Source organism: Sander vitreus, chromosome 2 (genome assembly GCF_031162955.1).
Source record: "Sander vitreus isolate 19-12246 chromosome 2, sanVit1, whole genome shotgun sequence".
Lineage (NCBI taxonomy): Eukaryota > Metazoa > Chordata > Actinopteri > Perciformes > Percidae > Sander > Sander vitreus.
The window spans coordinates 18,164,830-18,190,181 of NC_135856.1; the positions used below are offsets into that span (position 1 = coordinate 18,164,830).

The following is a 25,352-nucleotide window of genomic DNA, read 5'->3' on the forward strand; positions in this document are numbered from 1 at the left end:
AAAAAGCCTAAACAATATGTGGTATCAATATAATGACCTCACCGTGAGCACCACAAAGTATTTGCGAACATATTGATTTATAATATGTGTGGATAAAGTAAAGAAATGTGGGTATATCAGCGATTTGAAAAACTTGTACTCTGTGCTTTCGTCCAGAAATGTTGAGGTTGTTTAAGGAGGGCTGTCAATGAAGGAATGCTTGTGACTCTTGTCATTTGGAGGCTCACTGAGCCAAATGTACAAGTCCTATTGCTGAAAGTAGTAGAGTATATCAACGTTTTGACGTATAAATGGTGTATGAGAAGTAAGAATTGTGGCCGTGAGAGAAAGTTAAAGATAAAGTTTTAAGATGATTTTTTTCTCTCCTCTGCACTAGCTGTGACATCACCCACACTGACGAGCCCTTAAAAACACAGAAAAGGCCTAAAGAAGCACTACACTTAAACAGTGATAACACAAAAACGGTAAAAGATTTCAAAAAGCTTAATTTTTGAGTTTTGTGAATAGTTTAACGTTTGAATGACATCTGTAGGTGAAAGCATGTGAAAGCAGTAGCATTTAGAAGTGGAAGAAGCTTGAGGAGGATTTAAAGATTGCGCCACTGACTTTCAATGTAAAAAGAAAAAAGCTTAATATTTTAAAAACTATAAATAGTGGAGAAAATTTGAATACAAGCACAAATGTCCTTAAAGAGCTGAACATTTTGATATTTGAATGGTTTTTGTAGCTGAAAGTATGCAGAAGTAGTAGGTGACTGGAAATTGTACGGAAGAATAGGATAACAATACTGTGATTCACACAAATATACAAAATGACAGCAGTAGCAATTATTTCACTTGAGTTTATTTGTAACAAATGAAACTTGTGTCGACAGAGAACAGAAATCCAGACCTGTTTTTCGGTTTTCACGCGCTCCAAGAACCAATGTAAGAAAATAAAAAGCACTTGTTGACTCGGAGCAGATAACAAACCAAAAAAAAGTTTACATTTATAGACCAATCGGAGGTAATTGATCCAAACACACCATATTTTCATTTTTATACAATTTATAAACTCCAGTTTTATCCATCTACATTATACATTGGGGGCTAAAATAGAACACCTTCTGTGAAACTTCTCTTTTGTGGTACAACAAATCCACAATGTGATGTATTGCACATTCTGCTGTGCCATAAACTGTGATTTCAGGTGCATCCTTTTATTATATCACTCTGTATATCTGATAGATTCTTATTCACTGGTTACCTTAATCATTTATCTATGCATTTCAATTACTCTCTGTGTTTTGTGTTATTTACATATACACAACCATGTGAGCATTACAGGATCCATCTTTACTGAGTTCAAGTAAAACTCCTTTTGGGGGGGGGGGGGGGGGGGGGCTATCAGAGATAATAGCATACTAGTATTAGTGCATAGTACAAAGAGAGAAAGTGCAAGTCTTCCCATGACAGGTGCAACCAAAGGGGCATCTCAAAAGTGGTACCATGCATACAAAAACAACAACAGGGTTACTGTTAGATGGTGGGAAACTCAACGATCCCTTATATGGTCAAACATTAATAGAGATACAAAAACAATGATGTGGGTTCTGTGTTGTTGGAGACGTAGCACCTGAACTTCTCTCAGCCTTTGTCGCTATAGGAAAATGATATATAACTGTAGGCAAGGAATGAGGAACACAGATGAGCAGTTTGAGTGATTTTAGGTGGAGGGCTTCAGGTGGGATAGGTGGATGGATATCCATGTGGTTTGCTATTTTGCTTTTTCTCCAAACTGACAAAGATAGCCACTGCTGTTGAGCTTTATATAGATTTCAAATAGCTGAGTAAGTATGACTTTTCTGAGCCAGCTCACAGTCGGTGCCAAAGTCGTCAGTGTGGCCAACAACTGAAGTCTGAGTATACACACAAAGTTTGGGCAAGTGTCCCAGGAAAGAAAAGACAAAAACAGTCAACATTCAAACTTTTTTTTTGTCTAAAATGATCAGACCATCCTGCTAATAACCTGTTTTGAAACCACATTTTTTATCTGTAGTTGAGTCTCATGTAGAAGAGATATGATGATGTTGTTGCTGGATTGAAAGTGATGAGTAGAACTATTCGGGCTATGCAGAGCCTTCCATACAAAATTTCACAGCCAAAAACAGAACACACAAGATACTTTCACATACTGTAACACAACAAAATCATATACATAAACATTCAGTTCACATACGTACAAGCATACATACATAAAATACACAAAAAACCCTTTAAAGTAACTTTATCAAAATAGGCGTGTAATATAAGGCACTAGAAATCTAAAATCAAAATACTTATTAGATGCTGTTTAAAGTATGAGTTTGATCATTTGTTGGTTGCCGTGACACACAGAAAGATGACATCATCTACTGGAGTTGTGACATGATAAAAGATCTACTTCCTAAGAGGTCAGCGGTCATCCCTCTGTTTGGACACATCAAACGGTGGCGAGAACCATATCAAGCGTAACATCCTTGTGTCTGGAAAATGATGCATCATCATTATCAATATCACCGTCATCATAATGGCATATAACTGCAGTTAGTGAGTGGACACAAAAATATATAATACATCTACTTATTGCACACTGAATCAGAGAGAAAAGTCATAGGTGAGCATTCCAGTGAGAAAAGTGTTCCTTCTCCGACCTCCCCCCTCCATTCCACCCCGTTTTCTACATCCCTTTCTTGCTCCCTGCTTGAGAAATCTTTGTGAAGCTTATTTGGACATAAATATTTTTTTTCATATTTTTCTTTCTGTGCATACTCTTTGTAATTCTATCTGGCTTTCTCTCGACCTGCACACAGAACAACTTGGCGAGATTATTCTAGGGACTTCCTGGTAGCAGCAGAGTGAATACTGCACCTCTGTCTGCCACTGGGAATTCAAAAATGGCCATCTTCTCTGACACTGCAGGCCAGATAGAAATGAGGTTGAGAGTCCTGTGTGCATGCGAAACGTGTGTGTTTTTAAAAACAGAGTGGGTAGAGAATACAGGAGATTGACACTCAATAGTGGTGTTTTTCATAGAATTGTGAACATTTTCCACACTAGATTTGATTGTACACTTTAAAACAGTACCGCATCACTTTAAAAAGAAATCGCTACAGCTCATTGGATTACACAGGGAAAAAAATGCAACTTTGCTTTTGTATGGTCAGTGGGTACAAAGTCATAAATCTGTAAAAAAAAAAAAACAACAACAAAAAACCAGAACGTGCCATAAAGAATACCCAGTTTAAAAAACAACAAGATAGTCACATATCTATATTTTTCTAAAAAACTAAAATAATGTTTTACTTTGTTGTATGCATTCTAAACCTCTCTTAAGTTTCCCTTATCTTAAATCATGAAGCATAAGGTTGAACTGGTGGTTTTTATTACTGTATGGTAGAAATATCTTCTTTTTCATTCACAAGAAACAAGAGTCTTTTTCCAAAACAAAACAGAAAAAACACTTCTTGGTGTCTTTTTTTTTTTGGGATGTGTGTTCTTTGTCTTTTTAATACGGTGCTCTGTGTTTTCAGTCTCCTGTTGGCACTTCTCTGGTGCTCAAATGTCCCAGTTCTTTCAGTCCACGAGGCTTCCATAAGATGGATTTGTAGACAGTCCTCAAGATAGAAAAATCTAAATTTCCTGTGACAGCTAAATACTGTAGCCGGGTCCTGTATTTAGGTTGGTGATGATGCTACACTGGTGGTGGACAAGGTGAGAGTTCCCCACCCAAACAATGTAAAGCAATCTGGGTGCTCACAAAAGCACTGAAACAAATTAAAAAAAAATCAATATTTGATCAAGTATTCTGATTGGAACAGTGGTTGAAGTTGCTTCTTCAGACTGACCAATGGGTGTGTTTGGGCTGAGGGTGGAAGGAAACACCCTTGTCAAGCAGGTTGCTATGGCTCAGTTGGAGGTGCTGTTTCTGGGAACGGGAAAGCCGATGGTCCCCCTTCACTCTGCATGTGGTGGCAAAAATCTTCAAAGACACATCGCAGCCTAGTGCATTAATTCAGGCCGCATTTGACCGAAGAAAAGTGCGCTAGGTGGGATGTGGTATGAGAGACGGCCACTCGGGTTTATGTTGCATAGTGATCAAAGCTTCCCAGGTACTCCAGACTGGCCCGGTAGCAGAACTGGTACTGGTCCTGGAGGGAGGCAGAAGAATATTAAGTAAGTGACAGAGAAGACTGAAAGTAAAACTGAGTGTTCGAAAGAGAGCATGAACTAGAAGGGAGACAGTGATAACAGCGCGGAAGCTCACCTCTGTCTGAACGGTGGCAGGTCTCTGGGTGCGCAGCATCTTGACAGTCTGGAAGATGTCCACCACTCCCTCGTACCTCATCCGCTCCAGCACGATGCTGAGGGTGATGAACACACCGGTCCTCCCTACTCCAGCACTGTGGGCGGACAGGTGGAAACTTTTTAGAGCTGGATATATTTAGAACTGTAACATATGTAGTGTAATAAACTGAAGTGACATGTTCACAATCATATACTGAATAAAAGTTTCTTTCACTGGCTATATTAGTAGTGACCTAATTCAGATTTTTGCTCACACATGGCAAAGATCAGACATGGTATGTATTATCAATGTATAAGCAGGAGAAAAAAATAATTGTACAGCTTTAACAGAGAGGCGAACACATGCTAGTTGTGCCCCATGACTAGGGCGGTGACCTTAAGGCTAATGGCTTAAGATCAGAGCAGCATACATTTTTCATTTAGGGTAGATTTGAACAGGCAACAAAAAATAGTTAGATATATGCAAAAATTCAGAGCTGTGTATCAGGTCCTGCAGCCTAAACATAGAATATTATATGGTAACATGACTGGCACTGAAATCATCCTTTGGTTTGTCAGCTACATACAGTATCTCTGATCAGTGCATATGTCAACGATAAATCTAAACCTTTGTTTTAAACTATCAACGGCACATAATCTCTTTGAATCTTTCTATAATGTTGTTTGTTTACATACAGTAGGTAGTATTTAGAGTGTGTATTTCATTACTACAGTGATCACATGTACAGATGGGTGACAAATTCAAGCGAAAAACAAGCATACAGTGTCTTAGTCCAGTGTTGGGCCACCACAAGTATCTGGGCTCTACTGGAGAAATGAATCAATCTTCAAAAAACATTCCCTCATCTGGTGTTTAAATGATTGTGGTTGAGAGCGCTGTTTAAAGGGCCAGTCCAAAAAAAATTCCCATAGCTGATCAAGTTGTTTGAGATCATTATTTTCATTCTCATCTGTATTTGTTATCACTCATTTATTTATCTTTATCTTTTATTTTTCACCCACCTGTCACAATGAATGCAACAAACACAATGTATGAATATATAGAGGTGTTATTGGGATGAATAAATCTTACCTGCAGTGCACACTAATTGGCCCATCCTGGCCAAACTGTTCTTTTGTTTTGTGCACCTGGCCAATGAAATCAATGAATCCCTCCCCTGACTTTGGCACTCCTTGCTCTGGCCAATCAGTGAACTGGAACTGACGTACTGTCCGCGATTGGCCGTCCTGGAGAGAGAGAATGTGTTTTATTATTTTTAATCACCAAAATAATGTTAAAGCAGTACAAATGGTACCCTCATACACACTTGCACATGTCTATATTTATTTTATTTTATTTAAGAAGAGACAATGCACATTAAATAACATGAGCACTTGGTCCAACATGTAAAATTTGTCAGATTTAGCCATACAGGCTAATTTTCATCTGCAGTCCCCTGATGACACACAAACACAAACACGCACAAACTGATGACTCACCCTGGCATCAGTGACTTTGAACTCTCGGAGGATGTACTGGGGCATGTTGTACTCAGCCATGGGATCCACCACAAAGTACTGGTACCTGGCTGAGCGCTCTGCAGGCCAGTACTGGTGACACTTCTCCTGCATGAGGACAGCACAGAGGCTTCTGTTCAGAGCTTTACATCATGTCTGAGGGATTCAGTGTGTGGAGAACAATGTCTGGCTACTTTGTCATAGAGATTTCTTCCTGACTGAATGAAATCCAATATTCACTTGAAGATAGTCTTGTGTCAGATGAGATATGATATTATTTCTTTCTCACTCAATAACTGTGTTGTTTGCATTTTCAATGATTCATATACTGTTTTTAGTAGTTTATCAGATATTACAGATATATTATTCATTTTCTAAAATAAACAATTAAAATAATGAGCCTTAAGTATAGCACAAAGTGTGATATTGTATATTACAGTACATGTTTGGGTCAAATTGATGCAATCAAGAACAAATCCCTATCTCATATTTTGGGTCGATGTGCATAGAAACCATGTCCATTGTTTATGAGCTGCAGCTCACCTAAAATAATGTAATTGGTTTTCAAAGAGTTTTATTGTTTCTTTGACTAGATCTTCCTTCAAAGCCTATACACTTTAATTACATCATTCCTGTGAAATCTTTTGACACTAACTTTGACATTTGGTCCCTACAATCACCAGAGCTACAAGCCCTTACAGCAGTAGAATCAGTAGAAGTTTGCTTCCCAGTAGAGCCAATCCATACTAACATGTACCCTACATAGTGTACCTGATTACCTAATTGTGTTTGTGTGTGTATTTGTATCCATACCCGTCCCATTTCTCTCAGTTTGGTTAGCATGACAACTATGGTGGAGTTGTGTTCCCACAGCATCCTCCAGTAGTCCTCTGTGGTCTCAGCCAGCGGGCCTTGGGTTGCTATGTAGGCATTCTGCTGCCTACAAACATAAACACATGAATTCAAAATTTTACATGAAGTTACATACTCTTTACTGATTTTTCTTCAAATGATGCTGCCCCCCCCCTCCCACACACACACACACACACACACACACACACACACACACACACACACACACACACACACACACACCTCCCCACATGAACATGTGATCTTTGAATCATTGTGGGACTACAATCATAACAATCATATACAGTATAATATTACATAATAATAAGTTTGGATGTGGTATGTGTGTGTGTGTGTGTGTGTGTGTGTGCACGCGCATGACGAAAAGGTGTGTCAGATATTTGTTGGGTGACCATAGTTTTGTTTTAAATGTTACCTGTTGATTGTTGGAGCAGACAATGCAAGAACATTTTCAGTGTAAACAGACAACAAAGGTTTGTCTTATCTTGTCTTATCTATGCAGAGTTAAAAATCTCTGTAAAGACCTTTGAGTATTCACACAGTAACTGAACTAAACAAACTTAAATGCCAACAAGAAAATAGGAACATAAAAAAAAGAGTTCAGATCAGTTTCTTTCTAACCTGTATCCGTCGATGAAGCTGGCGTTGATGTAGTCAGATCCCTCCACTCCTCTGATTGGCTGCAGACACACACGTGTGGTCTCGTAGGGCATGATGTTCACCAGCCGGTTCTTGAACTTGTTGCATGGCAGGTTGGCACTCACGAACCGTGATGTGTGGGCCTTGGCACTAGCCAGACGCTGGAACAGAAAATAAATCAATATTTTATAATATTACTAGGGCTGTCAATCGATTAAAAAATGTAATCTAATTAATTACATACTCTGTGATTAATTAATCAAAATTAATCGCATACATAATTAACGGTGCCTGAACCGATACTTTTTAAGAAAGTAAAAAAAGAAAAGAAAAAAAAAGGGTACTAAACAACAGTTGGTGACATTAAAGAACGGCTTGTTTATTGCTAAGGCCATATGGTCAAAATTAAATGATTTAAGAATAATGTATAACAATAACAATAACTTATTTCACTAGTAAATTGCTGTTGAACGACAAAAACAACAACCAGATAGGAAAAGGACATTTACAATAACTTCAAATGCACCACGAGGCAGTAGTTTACCAGTTTCATTGAACCGGCTGTGTTGTTTTTTTGTTTTTTTTTCACCGTCTGTGTTGTTTCTCTCCGACGGCAGCTACAGATTGTTACATCCCGGTGTTGAATCCTCTACAGTAAAACACAGTCAAACTTTACACCGTTTAGCGTTAGCTCTCAGCATTTTAACCGTGTTTAATCCAGCTACTAGCTAGCGGTAGGCTAACGTTAGCTGCTGTTGAGTATTGTGTTAACTAGCGTCACATGCAGCGGGGTTTGAGTTTCCTGTAACGTCTGTTTCAGAGCATCAGAGAGAAGCGCAGACATATCAGTGGCACCAGATTTTCGTCTGTATGCAAACGTCAATATGGAATGGATTAATCTGCGTTAATTTTTTTAATGCGTTATTTTTTCTCAGATTAATTAATCAAAATTAATGTTATTTTGACATCCTTAAATATTACACTGATGGACAAAATGAAGAAATGTTTACACATCCTTAGATATGGGCCTAAGAAGTAGTGTTGGTGAGAGCAGACAAAACCCAAAGAAAAAGGAAAAAAAGGGGAGTAATGGAAAGAAGGAAGGATGGAAGAAAAGTTCAGGCAAATTCAAGGACCTCATTCAAATGTATTTAGCACAAGCCTTGGTTTCCCACTGGCATAACGGACAACTGAGATTAGAAAATCAGCTTGACTCAGCAGGCCTCAGGATATTTAGTCAGACATCTTCAATTGAATAAACAAAAGGGGCAATATAGGGGGACGAGGGCAGTGGTAGGGAATAGGAGAGGGAATGTAATGAAATGAACGAGACGAGGAAGAAGAAAATCAAGAGTTGGGGGGCAGGAAACCACAAGGCCCCACACTGTCTCAACGCATGTATGTGAACCACAGTTGATCCTTCACCAGCGAAGGAAAAAAAAACCTGGAACACACACATTCATATGGATAGGTGCAGAGACAGACGTGAGCACATACTGTACACTCTCTCTCACACTCGACCATTCAATGACATGGCTTAAAATGAAAGACAGAACAACGGAGAATAAGCAGAGGGAAACCGCAGACTCTGGGGGGAAACAATGGGGTCTCATGAACTGAGCTCGACCATGTGGGAAAAACAGCAGTACCTTATTTTCTTACAGACAGATCAAGCTGCAAAATCCTACACCAACCACAAGTTCACCAGTTCATATTGGTACTCTGAACCAAAGTTCCCAGTGCCAACGATAGTAATTCCTCATGTGATTTGGTTTGAATTTGACTCTTGGGCTTATCAATAGGAGTCTGGCAGACACACAACACTTTTTGTTGCTTTGATACATGCCCATTATTTTCACCATCTGTTAAGCTTAGATAAAATCATGCCCTGCTGGCAACCTCTCTCTGAAAGGAAACAAAAACACTGTCTTAATAGGGTGTTGGATTACCGAAAGCTGCCAGAACAGCTTTCTCACACACACTTTCTTTTTATTTGAATGATGCGATGCTGCTCCTCCATGAGAAATTCCATCCTTTTGGTGTTTTGTTGATGGAGGTGGAAAGTGCAGATTCTATACCATATGTGTTTGAGTGAGATGAAATCTGGTGACTCTGACACCTATGGCATATGTTTTACATCGATATAAGGCGTCATTGTCATTCTGAGGAGACCGCTGCCATTAATACAGGAATGCCGGAGAATAGGATGAAGGAGATTGTTTAGAGTGGCTTTGTGTTTACTTTGCCCTCTGAGCGTCTGGGCAGACATAAACCATTACAGGAAAAAAATGTAAGCCACCTGCTTTCAATATATACCTGTATGGCTAAATTCTATTTCCACCCAGCCAAACCAGACAGCTCGGCTAAAAATGCGTCTGGCAAGAGGTAAATCACAGTAAACAAAATAAAAATAGCTAGAATAAAATCAAAATAACATGACTCAATAACACTCCCTTATGTCCTTCTTGCTTGTGTATTGATGGCTGTGTTTGGTGCTCTCACTTTGATTATCAGCTCACTTAATGTTTGAAAACGCCCATATATATATATTTCCCTAAGATTTTATTATAAATTGCAACTTTCTGGCCAACATTATATAGTCTTTCTGTGTATACCCATCAAACGTTCAAAACTATGATGCTTGCTAAAACCCTCAGTAGAACTCTCTTACCTTGGTTTCGAAAGGTGCAATCCCATAATCCCCGTCAAATCCAACCATCCATCCTGAGTATATGAAACTCTCAGAGGAGGAACCCCTAACAGCCCTGGGAAAGATGCTCAGTGACTATCAAGGTCAAGAATTCCAGGGTCATACATACTGTATGTCCCTGTGGAGAAGGTTGTTCTCAAGCTAAGATAATTATCTACCTATAAAATTCCCAGCAGCTACTAAATAGATCACTTCCAGGGTGAAACTGGCTGCTTTATTTATAGGTCAAGAATTTAATTTGATCCTCAACCTTTAAGTCAACATGGATGAGACTTGCTGGAGGTGCTCAGAATCATGTTGAGTTTCAACATCTACATTTACAAGGTAAATGAGCAAACTCAATCAGCTGAGGTTGACCCTGTGATACAGTCGAAAGCTTCAGAACAGCTACTAAATAGGCTTTGAGGTGAGATTGTTTTGTGGACATCATTGTCATTGTTTGATGAGGTGACATTACACAGACATGTAAGACACAGAAATGTTTGCTGTTTCAACTGACTATATGAACTATTATGTCACTGTGGATTTATCCCAGGTGCTTTTGTTCTTGAGCTGTAGTTTGCTGTAGCCATTTGACATCCAGCATTAGACTGGGTAAACCCAGCCCGATCTGCTGGCGATTTGATTTTGCCCTGCAGCTCAGGCTGGAAACCTGTACGTTTATCTATCCTGCTTCCGTTACAAATTGTGGGAACCAATCACAAACTGGCTTATCCACCTGGCGCGCTATTGGCGGGTTTAACACGATGAAGATATAGAAGCGACCAAGCAGCTTTTTGTTTACATTCAACAAGCTGGCCACCGAAGTGCAGCAACCCGTTGATGCCGCTGTCGCTGCTACGTCACCTGGATTGTTGGTTTGATTGGTTGAAGGACTATCCAATTCCGTACAGAGTAATTTGAACTATGCCCAATGATCACACCTCTTGTGCAGAGAAAATACAGAGCAGACTCCCCAGACTAATCTTCAACCTTAAACGATTGAGCTTGGTCTGGTGATAGCCAGACTAATAAAGCATGTCATGGAGGACACAATATGAGTATGACACTTTCATGAGTTCACCTGTAACTCCCAAACAGCAAGTTTGTTAAGGTAGGTCTGTTTCTCTCTGCCTGGTTAAAGTTAACTTAACTGACGTTATGCTGATCCACTGTAACAAGCGCTAACGTTGGTTAATGTCAGCTATTGTAGCTAACATTAAAGCCAGAGGCTTACTGTGGTAAAGCAGTCAAAGTGTGCATGGCGAGGAGGCGGCTATTCACAGATGAGTCCAAATGTAACACACAGAGAGAGAGAGAGAGAGAGAGAGAGAGAGAGAGAGAGAGAGAGAGAGAGAGAGAGAGGGGGGGGTGCTGAGCAAATCAATGAGCTGGGCAGCTCTACAATGAAATAAGATTTTACCCATTTTAAAGAAACGGGCCGACACAAATAAATCAATGTATGAGAAACACTGGGGGCAGGATGGCCCAATATGTAGAGAGACCATCTTTAGACACTGATTCATTCTCCTGAAGCGTGAGGAAGCACTGAACTACAGTACCAATCTTAGTGATGCTATTGTGTAGCAACCCCTTATGTCTGGCCTTCTCTGTGGCGAGGGGCAAGAAAAAGGCAACTCTCCCTTACAGAGACCAGTGACGTCAGTGACGATTATCATCATTAATCGGTTTTATGAACCATCGTAAATCAGTCAGACCACATTTTACAACCTTCAAGGACATGGTGGTTAGTCCTCACCTTGAACTCCAGCTCCATGCCGGTGACATTCTCTCCTGGTTCAATCTGCGTCAGCTTCTGGATGTAGGAGTAGAGGTTCCTCGCAGGCACCTCTGTGTTTCCACAGGTCACGGCCTCCAGCAGTGCATCATGAATGAAGATGTACTGGTCCTCTGTCTGGACCATGTAGTTCCTCTGGGAGCGCATCAGTGTGACATGGCCGTAGATGTCGATGGTCTTCTCGTGCTTGATCCGCTCCGCCATGGCGTCGATCACAATGAAGCAGCCTGTGCGACCCACTCCAGCACTGAGCCAAAATGCAGAAAAAAAGGGGTACAAGGTGGTGATGTGATCTCTCATAACATATGAGGTATGAATTGTTGAGCAAATCATTTTCCTGAGTGTGTGCTGTGTCTTCAAACCTGGTACAAATCTGTCCCTCTTGCCTATTGCAATAGTTTTAACATACTTTGCCTGAATCAACTAAGTATCACAAAGATGCCAGCCAGCAATATTTCCAACAAAGGACGTAAAAATTGACATCAGCGATGAGTCAGCATCACCGTCTGACTGGCATTAGGAAGATATCCTCTCCTATCGACATACAATCCAGAAATATAATACATTTAGCTACCCACCCAAACACTTCACATTTTTGCAGTGCTAGTACCTAAATGGTGAAATACCCTGACCAAGCAAATTTCCGCAAGTGAATAAAAACCTTTTTATATGGTCAAATTAATATCAATGTGTATGCGCGCGCGCATACACATTGATATTAATTTGTGTGTGTGTGTGTGTGCACTAGCATGTGTGTTGTTCAGGTGGAATGAGATTCGCTCCATTGTTTGATACAGAGGCTGGTTGATATGTTAAGGCACATTATGATGGAGTCTTGCTGGGATAATTAAATTTGACTGATAATCCTGTTAGATACTCCATCTGACTGCTATGGAAGATTAGGAAGAGCTCCTCTCCTGCCAACCTTTTCACCCCCCCCTCCCGCCCTCATCTCCCTGCTTCTTTATCTTTTCCCCAAGTACCCTTCCAACACTCTCACGCCAGCACTTTTTCACTCCCGCATTTCTTTTTAGACTCCATTTTCTCTCCACCTTTCCTTTTCTTTAATTCATCATTTCCATTCACCGTGTCCTGGATTTGACCTCACCCTCTCTCTCATTCTGCACATATCTTCTCCTCTAACTCCCAGTCACTGGCAAACTCTGCCTCTCAATCATTTCTAAATCCCCTTTTCTTCCCTTCCTTCTCTTCCTTCCACCACCTATATCTCACTAATTCTTCCTCCTGAGAGCTTCTGCTCCATATTCCCTCTGCTACTCTCTATCTTTTCTGCTTCACTCCCTGGTAAAAACAAACATCAGCTTCATTCCAGCTCTGGAACTCAACATTGTACCAAGACTGCAATGACAAGTTTCCACAATCATTCTCCAACAAACATGTGAGCCTCCTGCTGCTCATTTGAATATAACTTCACCAGCTTAAACTGTAAATAGTGAACACTGAAAGCTACTTATGGAAAAGAGGGTCAGCATGGTGGCTGCCGTTGTTGTAAAACCTTTGAGATGATATCTGTTGTTTTGGCAGGAATATGGGTGTCTTAGCCAGTGAGGATGGTTTGGGGTTTACATAATGGCAGCTCAATCTCATTTCAGTTCAGGACCTATGAATGATTTTATACAAGTGCTCTTGGACTCTTGTTGATTTTCACTCCTGGGCTTTTGAAAACCCCAAATAACAAAGTAATAAGTGTTTCACGCAGCACGCGCACACACACACACACACACACACACACACACACACACACACACACACACACACACACACACACACACACACACACACACACACACAAGGACCAAATGTATTTTCTCTTTTGGTCAGGAACCACTGGATTGTTTTCCTTGGTGATTTTAAGAATTAATTTAGTGCAGTGAATTACAAGAATTTTCAAAACTAAACCAAGAAAAGACATGGATAAAGCACTGACAGACAGACAGACACACACACACACACACACACACACACACACACACACACACACACACACACACACACACACACACACACACCTGCAATGGACGACCATGGGACCGGCATCTGGAGGGTTGCAGGCCTTGACCCTGCGTAAGAAGGCCAGGAAGGGGGTGGGGTGTTCAGGCACCCCGTGGTCTGGCCAGGCGGTGAACTGAAAATGACGAACCTCACGCTTCTCATTGGAACCACTCTGGAAAAGCAGAGACACATGTTGAAGATAAAGCTGGTGTTACTCTACATTTGTGTTATTGTCAACATACATATATAGTCTCCCATGAAAAGACCAAAATCCACAATGTGTTCATCTGTGGTACTCAGCTCCAGGTGCATTTGTTTCACTGAAGACGTAAAGGCTCAGTAATTTCCTAGAAAAGCTGGGAAACATTGTTACTGTAATATGATAAAAGTTTATTTTTGGGGATTATTTTCCAGCCAGTGAGTATTTACAGCAGCAGGATGGTGTATGTGGGACTGACTGAAAATAAACTACAGTGCTCAGATGGTAATAATAATGTAGCAGAGAACAACAGTGTGGCTCACTGATGTATTTTTTTATAGTTTTTGGGCAATGATGGAGGTCTGTGGCGCAGAGGAATAAGCTGCAGTACATCAGGCGTTAGTCCACTTGTTAGTAGGATCAATTGATTGTTGGTTTTGGGCGTTTTGATGTGATTTGTTGAGAACAAGAAAAATAGAGAGTATCACCAGACCTATCCTTTAAAATGCAATCCAAAAATAATAACAATAATTCATGGCTAGCATTTTCAATTAGACAATGAAGAAAAAAGAGAAAAAATAAAGAAATAGGCCTCTATTATGGATGATGACTCCTTTAAAATCTATGGAAGGATAAATAATGTATGAAAAGGTAAAAATGGTGGGTCACAAATGGCAAGTGCATATTTATGTGACATGGCCACAGTATCAAGCACAAACACACAAACTAGTATGCATAAATATTTCAACAGATCAATACACACAAGCCCCATTACACTCAACTGCACATGTCAAGTTACCTTGTAAAGAGCGAAGGTCCTGACAGAGTAGGTGGCCAACTCCACTGTGTCCAGCAGAGTGATCTGGATGAGGCCGTAGGTCTCTGTGCCCCGTGTTGGCCAGTACTGATCACACTTCACCTACAAGGGGAAGAGGGAAGAAGCTGTGAGAGATGCAAAGCAGTTTGTATGTATATCTGTACACATTTTAGTGAAAGAAGAGAGAAAGAGAGAGCTGACTTGGGTGAGTGTGCTCGTGTACAGAGGCAAAAAAGGAGGAGGGTGTTGAAGCAGATCTGTGAGAGTTTTATTTGTGCAAAATTCAGACAGTAATGTTCGGAAAAAATGTGCATATAGCGACAACCCAGCGTGTGAAAGCGGTTTTAGTAAGTGTGTGGGGTGAAGAGTGACAAAGAGAGAGAGAGTTCTGCTTTCTGGGGTGTTATCCTGCATAAATTGTGCGTTAAATACTATACACTGTGTGGCATGAAAGTGATAACTGAAGTTCAGCCCTCACATATTTGACGCTGTATATTGCTCAACATTCCAACTTCACAAATCCCTACGAAACTACACCCGGCTCACCAAATCCCAGCATCCATGAACATCATAAACATCAAGAACTCCCCTGTATCAAGCGGTCATATTTGTAGTTCTTCAGCTCAGCCTCGGAGACCACAGAGGAGAGAAGAAAAAATCCCAGAGGAGGTGGAAAGGGGGGTAGAGGGCCCTGGCAGAATCAGGCCAAACCAAACATTATGTGCTGATCCCTCCAGTCCTCACATTAAAGACAGCAGGGAGCTCAGCTCAGCTCGCTCTGCATTCCACTGCTCCAGACTGGGGATTATGCGTTTTGGCCCGGGACGTTCAGGCTGTAATTACAGCTTTTCAACTGTTGTTTTCCCACCAGACCTTAAGACACTGTGGGGACAGGAACGGTGCTCCACATAGTGGGACCAGACCCCTGCTAAACACTAAACAGGTTTCCTGGTGTGAAGACTATATTATCCATTGGTATATTGGCTATCAGCACAACTGTGCCCTGCTCTTGTGTGGTTTGATTGGTGCTAAAAGGAAGGATACTGGCAAGAGTCCCACAGTGGGACCATCTGTGATCATCTGTGTTGTTAATGCGTAAACACATAATGTCATAATGTTGAGAGGTGTTAAATGAGATTAAATCATTTTCTCCAACAAGCAACCCACTACTTCCTAAAACAGCAGATATGGAGGTAGTGGGCTGATAATAAACAGTATATTCAAATTGACTGCTTTCACTGTTTCATTGCATAATGTTGTCATGACTTTATTGAATTTAGAAAATTTATTTCACCAACTAAAGATTCATCATGTTTACGACACAAGTAACAGCCTACAGATTACAATTAGGTGCTCTGCAGTCCTTCATTCTGTAGTGACTCTGCATCAGAACTACAGATTTTTCAAGTATCCAGCGTGTGAAAGACTCTTCTTCTTTCTACATCATTCTTCTTTCATAGCCACTAGACAGGTGGTGATCATGCAAACTGTAAACACTAATGTGCACTGGTTCTGACCTGCAATAGTTACAATAAAACCCATTTCACAGCAAATTAACTAGGAGTGCCTTGTGGTGAGTTGAAAACAATTCTGCATTCTCACTCAATGCACTGGCTTTTGCACAGAAAAAGGGGGGGGGGGGCAGCAGAAACAATGGCACTGAATAGAGGAAAAAAGGTAAAGAGAAAACCAGGTGAGGTGAGGTTGCATTTTAAAAGGGATTAGCAAAGGAGAGAAAGATAGGTCTTGCCTTAGAGAAGAAATAAGAGGGCATCTGAGGGTCAAACAGACACAACAGAGACAGTTGGAAAAAGTTGAAAAGGAAACTGTTTCAACACAAGACAGGTTAATAGGAAAAGAAGCACAGATGATAGGAAAGGATCATTTTCTGAACATGGGCACTGGACATAATTGGTTAGCACTTAATATTGATTCATACCTCAAGCCATTCTTGTTCATCTTATTCTAACATGACATTCTAATAAAATTGAGTTTTTACTCAAGCGCATATTCTGTTAACAGCAAAATGCCTTGAAGCTAAATTATTTTCTAATTCATTACATAGCCCTCATTTAGCTGTTCTTGTTATTCCCTTAGGTCTTGCTCACCATTATACACATTATGTTCTACTGTATTCTATTCCATTTGAATCAACTACACTTGTCCTGTCCTACGTGCACACTCAAACTTCTCACTTAACCACGGCACCTTGAGCTTGGTCACTATAATAATCGTGGTTGTATAACCTATTTTCTTACTACATGACCTGGTCCTTATGTCCTCTCCTTGTCTGTCCTGTTTGGTTTAGTCTATCTGGACTCTCCTGTCCTTCCTACATCCTAAAAAATGATCACCTTGCCCTGCCCTGGCCTGTCTCGTACCTCCTTACTGCTGTCAAACCAACCATATTCAATCCAATTCTACCTTTACTCAACTTTAACCTAACTGTACTTTATTCCTCTCATTTTACTGTAATTTAACCTTCAAAAACTGCCGGGTCCTACTTAACTCTATTATACTTCACGCTCAACCTGACATCCCTCTTGCACAACCTATCACAACATATCCTAACATACTCTTCTCTTCCATTCCTGCATTATATTCAGTAACACTTTATAATAACCATCATTAAATGGTAAATTGATAGTTAATGAACACACATAATCAAATAATCATCTCTTCTATAGCTCGCCAAAAAGATTTAACGGGCCAATTTAATGTTACTTGATGCTTTATAAACCACTTATTAATCATTGAGTTAATATTATAAGCATTAGTTGCAACTTTATATTAGCCATCCAAATATTTATAGATGGTTTACAAAATAATTATTAACCACTGAAGTATTAACTATCTATCTAAATTAAGTAAATTAACACAATTAAAATAAACTTATTATTTTATATTACACTAAAGTGTCAGTGTCAAACTCAACTTTACTAAGGGCCACACTGGAAAATGAGAATCACATCAAGGGCCAGACATGTATAGTTCATTGACAGGATTTTATTTAATCTAAAAAGTCAAATATCTTTGACTATATTATTGCATGTCTCATATAGCCTTCTCACTTACAGATTGGTTGACATAAAGCCCTAAAAAAGTCAGCAAAAAAGTTCCTGAGCCATCATAGAATTTAGCAAATCAAGCAAAAACAATGATTACATTTTTTACAACAACCTATTTACAGTCCTGAATATGCAAACTGACCGGCTGTTTGGAAATTTCTTAGTCACAAAATCAGAAATCTGCCAAATTCTGCTTTTGTGTCGTGTTTACCGTCTTTTTGGTTTGGCGCACAAAGGTGGGCCAAAATTGATTGTGAACCTAAATTGATATGCGGGCCTTGACTTTGACATGTGCACTAAACAAATGATAAAATAACATTAATCATAATATTAATAATAATTAGTAAACACTATAAAACATCATTGTTAACAGTAAAATTACTTTTTTTTAAGATTATTTTTTGGGCATTTTTAGGCCTTTATTGACAGGACAGCTGAAGAAATGAAAGGGGAGAGAGAGGGGGGAATGACATGCAGCAAAGGGCCGCAGGTCAGAGTCGAACCCGCGGCCGCTGCGTCGAGGAGTAAACCTCTATATATGGGCACCCACTCTACCAGTTGAGCTATCCGGGCCCCCGAATTTACTATCAATTTACCATTTATTAGTAATGGTTATTAAACAGTGTTAGCTTATCCAATCATATTCAACTGAACGCAGTCCTACTCTACACTGTACCTACTTTACCCTTTTCTGTGCTGACAGTGGGACGTTGCACATTGCCACTGATATTCTTCAGACATTTCCTTAATCATCTGAAAAGCAGAATGCTGCAGGTAAAGCAAATACCTAACACACTGCATGTACAGCATTAAGCCTACCTGAGCAACTTTCTCGCTAATGTAAACTTGCACAAAGACCCAATAAAGGTCTGCTTACACTTGCTTAATAAAAATATATCTTTTTTTAAGGATGTAAAGATTGAAGTAGTGTTTGTGTGTTTGGCCTTTATTGTAAAATATGTATTCCTGACATAACAATCAATATGTAATCTATAGGTATGTTTACACAATGTTTCAAAAAAGTTTCAAAAAAGTGTATGGTCAAAAATTCAGCTGTTTTCTTTGTTGTTCCACTTACTTTAACTTACTACTTATGTAGTGGTTCAGGTTTGGCTGGAGAAAAATGTTTATCCTACGTATTACTTGACCCTACCCTACTACATGTACTCTATACCTTACTCTATCCCACACTTATGCACCCACTCACTGCCACTCAAGTCTTCCCTTCCATGTCATACGCCACATCATTTATGCTACTATGTCTTGTGTTCTGTGCTATCTGTGCACAGCCTACCATCTGCTGTCCTATTCCAGCTTTTTGCCAAAAACTGCTACTTAATATTGCATCATGGCATCCTAATATTTACTCCTCCTCTTCTCTTCTTTTGGACATCAGTATTGTGTTGGCTTAGCGCTGTGATACCATGTCCTTGCTGCCCCATACTCCCATGTTATTCCATCCCCCTTTTTCTTACCCGTGATTTCTCTTCCAGCTTGGTCATCATTATAATGTTGGCCGTGTGCTGCTCCCAGACCATCCTCCAGAATTCACCGAAAGTCTCAGGGAGGGATCCCTGAGTGGCGATATAGGCATTCTGACGGCGGTAGCCATCAATATAGTTAGCATTGATGTAGTCACTGCCTGGGACACCTGCATAATCAGGAAAAAGTGGAAGTTATGGAGGACGTTGAAAAAAAATGGAAAGAGATGTAAGCAAGGTGAAGAGGAGAATGAATTGTGACAGGTTGAGGTGGTAGAGAATAAACAGGTGGGAGAAATAGATCCCACTGATGCTGAAATATGCATTTGTGCCTATCCACTGCATCATATACTGTATATGATGAATGGCATCAGGGTTGAATGTTTCTGCACTGATCACATGGAAACAGTATCCATCCGTGTCATTTTCTTTGCAGATGAACCGGATTCTTATTTTGATTCGCAGTGAAATAATCTATATAGATTATTTAATGTCTACTGCCATGAAAGCAGGTTTATGTCCCAGTAATAAAAGTGCAGATCATTTGAGGTCATGGCAGGGAGATTAATGTTTTCACAGGGCCAAGCATCCTTTGGTGTTGGATTGTTCAGCCATCTTGTTTTATAATACATGCTAAGACGATCATGGGCCTAATCTGAGTATACTCTGGGTGTGTCGCTTTGAATGGCAATATGACTGTAAGTCCGTCTCTGTGTAAGACTCAGCTGACACTGCTTGTCCTGGAAGGGATTGTGTGTGTGTGTGTGTGTGTGTGTGTGTGTGTGTGTGTGTGTGTGTGTGTGTGTGTGTGATGTGAGAGACCATCTGTGTGTGTTTGATTTAGGATCAGTCCTGCTCATCTGGGGCCTAATACCATAATCCCAAAAATCACTGAGTCACAGCTCAAACGTGCACACATCGACTAAAACACCAAAGTACACACAGAGACATACACACATACGTGTATGCGTGAATTTAGCTGTGACCTGATTCTGCCGAAGTGGGACACAAAACTCCTTTTGAGTCGTCTGATAGCAGTTTACATTTGAAAAGAAGAAGTCAATGAGCAAACCCTGACAGGAAGAAACTCCTGCAGCTGACTCTCTTCTCACAGCCATACTCCCATACAGTTGTAAAAAAAAACAACAGACGCACGCACGCACGTGCACGCACGCACACGCACACACACACACACACACACAGAAGTACAGGGTGTTTCCACAACTTATTTGAAATGGGACGGGGACAGACGGTATGAAGAGCTTCTAACATATGTTTATCCACCGTAGTCTTTAAAACAGCTTGGCTAAATGCTTTGATCTGCTCCAACTTCATTGCAAGGGAAGCACTGCAGCAGAAGCACTATGCAGATAAAACACGCACACACACACACACACACACACACACACACACACACACACACACACACACACACACACACACACACACACACACACACACTTCCAGTCACTTGGTGGCTAAACTGGCTTGGCAGAGAGTGTGTGTTCATGCAGCATGTGTGGAGGAGACTGGGAGCAAAAGTGCATATCTGTGCTTGTGCACATTTTGGGCATGTGTTTTAAATCTATAGTCGAGTGTGTGTGTTCTCTTGTGTGTTGGACATGCTCAAGAGTATATGTGTTTTCTAAGCTGAAAGAAAGACAGACAGCCAGGGCTCCAGGACAGGCGGGGGTGGGGGCTGCTCACACATGCTCTGCCCAGATAAGGCTCATCTGTTTGGGCTTGGCCTCCCACTGCCTCCCTCTCTCCACATTGGAGCTGCCAGTTTCTCTGCCTCAGGTCTCTCCTAGCTAAAGTGGGTGAGTGTGCTTCAAAATGAACACTGAGAACAGGACTGTGACTATTTGTTCTTGTAATTTTAGACTGTTTAAAAAGACCAAATCCAGTAAAATGGGCACACCACGAAAATATATCAGGAAATAATAATTAATAAAGCGTGAGCCCAATTTATCTCCATAAACATTAAAATGGTGAAGTTACAGACCATATATGTTGTATGATGTGGTTAGAAACAGCAGTATGTTTGCATCCCTAAATGATCATTTTTTATGGCTGATGCAGACACAGCCCTTTGTATGCGTTCTATGAAAATTGGCAATTAATGGATCTTTAGACTATTAATATCCCATCCGTCATGGATAGCAGCTCTCACACACACACACACACACACACACACACACACACACACACACACACACACACACACACACACACACACACACGTACTTCTATACTTGATCACTCTGGTTGACACAATGCACTCCCTAGCCTCTATTCCCAACCTTAAGTATCACAACCACATGCCCAATCTAAACCCTTAGCAACATTAACCCTGAAACCAAGTCATAAACCTCAAACAGTCTTAACTTCTTAAAAATGCCCTCACTCTCAACTGAGTCCTCACAAAGATAGAAGTACAAAAGCTCAGAGAGAGAGACACACACACACACACACACACACACACACACACACACACACACACACACACACACACACACACACACACACACACACACACACACAGACACACACACACACACACACACAGGCAGGCAGCGTGTCTTACCCTCAATGCTGGAGAGTATGACCCTGGAGTGATCATAGGCAATGACGTTAGCATAGCGGTTCTTTGGTTTGTTGACCTCCAAGTTGGAGTTCTCCCATGTGAACTGCTGACCAGGGTCGATGGACTACAAGACGCAAAAGACAAGGTTGAAGAACAAAAAACAAACATCAGATATTACAACAATATATATAGAACAGAAATAAGATAATGTACGTTCAAACTCCTGTATGTCCAATCTAATTCCCTAATAATATCATGCATACGCAACGCCATAAGCTTAACCACTTAAAATTGAGTGTTGGCAAGGATGCTGTTATCTCTTAAAATAGATAGATAGATAGACAGACAGACAAACAGACATACACAAAATCTGCCTCAAAGTGCAGAAAATGGCATCTAGAAAAGCCAGAACTGGACAAGTCAATGCATCTGAGCTCAGAGGCATTGTCCAGTGATGCTGCAGCAAAACCACACCATTAGAAACCAAGTACAAATTGAAAATGAACGAGGTATTATTAAACTTGGACAGGAATGTCGGCAAATACGATATCCTATTTCAAGAAACACCAGTGATGTAGGGACTTTCCGCTTTCAAAAAACAAACAAAAAACTAGCTACCAGAGAAAGATGATAAAAACACAATAAATTCCTCTGGGAGAGAAAGGGTGGTTGTGTTAGACCAACACATTAAGTTCCTGAAGGGTAATTACAGTGTAACCATCACTGTTAGCTGGGAGAGGCAGACATGAGGTCATTATGGGGCTGTCAATGGAGAGGGACGAAGAGGAGAGAGCCAGGGTAATTTAGCAATTTTGAATATTTTACAACACATAATTATGGTTTGGTTTGGGGAAAAATGGTACTGGTTGAGTGCATGCATGTATGTGTGTGTTTAAGACTGCTTTCCGCACACTGCCCAACATCATGTGTGTCTGATTATTACACCACAACCATTTCTGGCCTCTCTCTCTCCCTCAATCCCTCCTCCATCCATCTCTCTCGTTGCCTCGTTAAGGGTTCAGTACCGAACAAAGCACACAGTCATGCAGTGAGAATGTGGGGCTCAACAGAGTGGTTCCAACTCACACCACAATTACATACAGCCTCTCCCTCACTGTCTCTTCCACCCTCCTTTATCCTCTCTCCCAACGCTTTTCTCCCCTAAACATCCTCGCTCTGTTTTTCTACTCTTTGCATAATGTGTCCTTGTCCTTCTCTATATACGTATCTCTGTCACACACAATTTATCTCTCTCTTGTGGTAGCCAATTAGAGCCTTATATCTGCCTATTCACCCAGAGGCTGTCGGTCTAAACTGATTTTTCTTTTTGTCATTGTAATGCTAGCACTATTTGCAACACAGCCAGCGTGTTGGGTAATATTTCTACTGATGTGTTTTTTCTTATTTAGTGCCACAGTTCAGCTTACCATGTTCAGGCACATTGTTATCTCAAAGTACATGCCTTTTTTGATCCAAATCCAAACTGGGCTGCAAGTTGAAGGAAACTAATCAAGAAGCCTCTTTTTTTGTAGAGCACACTTGCTTCCTGTATCTCTTGGTGAGTCTGCTCTTTTTTCTATCTCTGTTGCTCCTCTTTCTCTACCAGAGCGTAGAAATAAGGGGTTGATAACCATCTTGCTGTAAGCAAACTCGCTTTGAGCTTGCAATTTCAATTTCCTTCTTATATTTGTATAGATAACGACAAGACAGTAGAGAGAGGAAAATGCGCTTTATCTTGTATCGTTCTATGAAGACAACTCAAAATGCAACTTAGCTGTGAAGACTAGGCAAGGCTCCATCTACAGCGCTCACCATTGAAATTGAAACTGAGCTTAAAAAACCTGATGAGTCAATGATAAATACGTGTGAGACTGCATCAAAACCAGATGAATTTCCCAAGCTAAAGATTTTCAGGGACAGATAATCAGCATTCCTACCTCGTACTCTTGGGAGAACTTGAGATTGTCGTTTGCCTTGAGGCGCTCAGTGTGATCTGCCAGCTCAGAGATGGGGACGGGTGGGTGACTTGCCATGCCTGCCGAGCACAGAAATAGAAAAAAGATGCCATTTGGATAGATGTACAACTAAAGTTTTTGGAGGAAAATGTTAAGAGTTAGGATTCTCAGAGGTGCTGTTGTTTAGTGTTCTGTCCATAGTCAGCGGAGGAAGCAAATGGAGGGTTTTTTGTTTGTTAAGTGACCATTTTCTCTCCAGGCAGACAGAGAGAACAATGTGCGTGTTCTGAAAGTTACTGAGGCACAATAACATGTCCTCAGAGTATATGCACACTGCTGGTGAAGACAAAAAAAGACTATGACAAAGGCGGTTAAAAATTTAGCATGTAAAAAAAAAAAATTTGGGGATTTTTAAAGAAGTATTCCAGAGGCATTATGATGAAATGTTGTCAATTCAAGCAGCTTGATCCTATATGGGATGGAAGGTTAGTTAGCATGGAAATGGAAAAGAGAAAGAAAGAAAGAAAGAAAGCAAGAAAGAAAGAAAGAAAGAAAGAAAGAAAGAAAGAAAGAAATAAAGAAAGACAGACAGACAGAAAGACACAAAGAGAGAAAAAAAGAAAGAAACTGAATGTGGTAAGAAGGAAAACAATGACAACAGAGAGAAGATCTATGACAGACTAAGACCAACTAACTTGACAAACGGCGATAACCGCGGTACACTGATACACGGTAGGCTGAAAAGGGAAAACAACACCACAGTTAATCCTATAAATACAACTAATATTTTAAGAATCACACATCACACTAAACCTGGTGTTTGTGCCTGTATGTGTCTATAGGTGTGTCTAGTTTACCTGGAGTCTGGAAGTTAATTCTGCGTAGCTCCACAGGATCAGTGGGATGGTGGGACGACATGGCTTTGCTGCAGGGGAAACTGCTCTTCCTGCCTTCAGCCTCTGCCCTTTTCCTGGAATAACAGACAACACACAGCGTTTACATGATGCACCTCAGCCTGATGAACTGAAACCTTTTACTGCATGAAAAAGTGAATCTGGGAAAATATGGGGTTTATAAACTAACGCATAGCCTCAATTAAATAAACGGACAAGAGTAATGCGAATGTTAAATTTACGAGAAAAACTGCAGGGATAGCTGGAGTTCTCAGGAAATTTCTGCTTCAAATTCAACCTTTGGTTGACTGCTGGTTTAGTGTTGCAGGTTGTTTATATGTTAATGACTGGCTGCTTGTTGTCACAGAAACTCCCAGGAGATATTCTCACATTTTCTTTGCTTTTACACTATATTTGGGTTTAAACCATCGACACGAACAAAATCATGCATAGCAGTTGTCATTGTTCCTTGCTCTGCATACTTACAATTTGCTTTTATGCCTTATGTCTTTATCCAG

General features: G+C 40.5%; 1 protein-coding gene across 1 annotated transcript in view; it reads right to left on the bottom strand.

Moving 5' to 3' along the window:
- Window positions 1-823: 823 nt before the first annotated feature.
- Window positions 824-25,352, bottom strand: part of ptprdb (protein tyrosine phosphatase receptor type Db) — a 94,839-nt gene continuing 70,310 nt past the window's right edge. The window contains exons 25-38 of the mRNA XM_078259497.1: window positions 24,799-24,911; window positions 24,637-24,678; window positions 23,924-24,021; window positions 21,987-22,110; window positions 19,394-19,569; window positions 14,833-14,952; window positions 13,852-14,006; window positions 11,783-12,068; window positions 7,317-7,495; window positions 6,636-6,762; window positions 5,805-5,930; window positions 5,398-5,552; window positions 4,285-4,420; window positions 824-4,168 (exon numbers count right to left, since the gene is read on the bottom strand). Coding sequence (XP_078115623.1) covers window positions 4,100-4,168; window positions 4,285-4,420; window positions 5,398-5,552; window positions 5,805-5,930; window positions 6,636-6,762; window positions 7,317-7,495; window positions 11,783-12,068; window positions 13,852-14,006; window positions 14,833-14,952; window positions 19,394-19,569; window positions 21,987-22,110; window positions 23,924-24,021; window positions 24,637-24,678; window positions 24,799-24,911 — 1,906 coding nt within the window. The 3' untranslated portion in view covers window positions 824-4,099. The remainder of the gene's footprint in view (window positions 4,169-4,284; window positions 4,421-5,397; window positions 5,553-5,804; window positions 5,931-6,635; window positions 6,763-7,316; window positions 7,496-11,782; window positions 12,069-13,851; window positions 14,007-14,832; window positions 14,953-19,393; window positions 19,570-21,986; window positions 22,111-23,923; window positions 24,022-24,636; window positions 24,679-24,798; window positions 24,912-25,352) is intronic.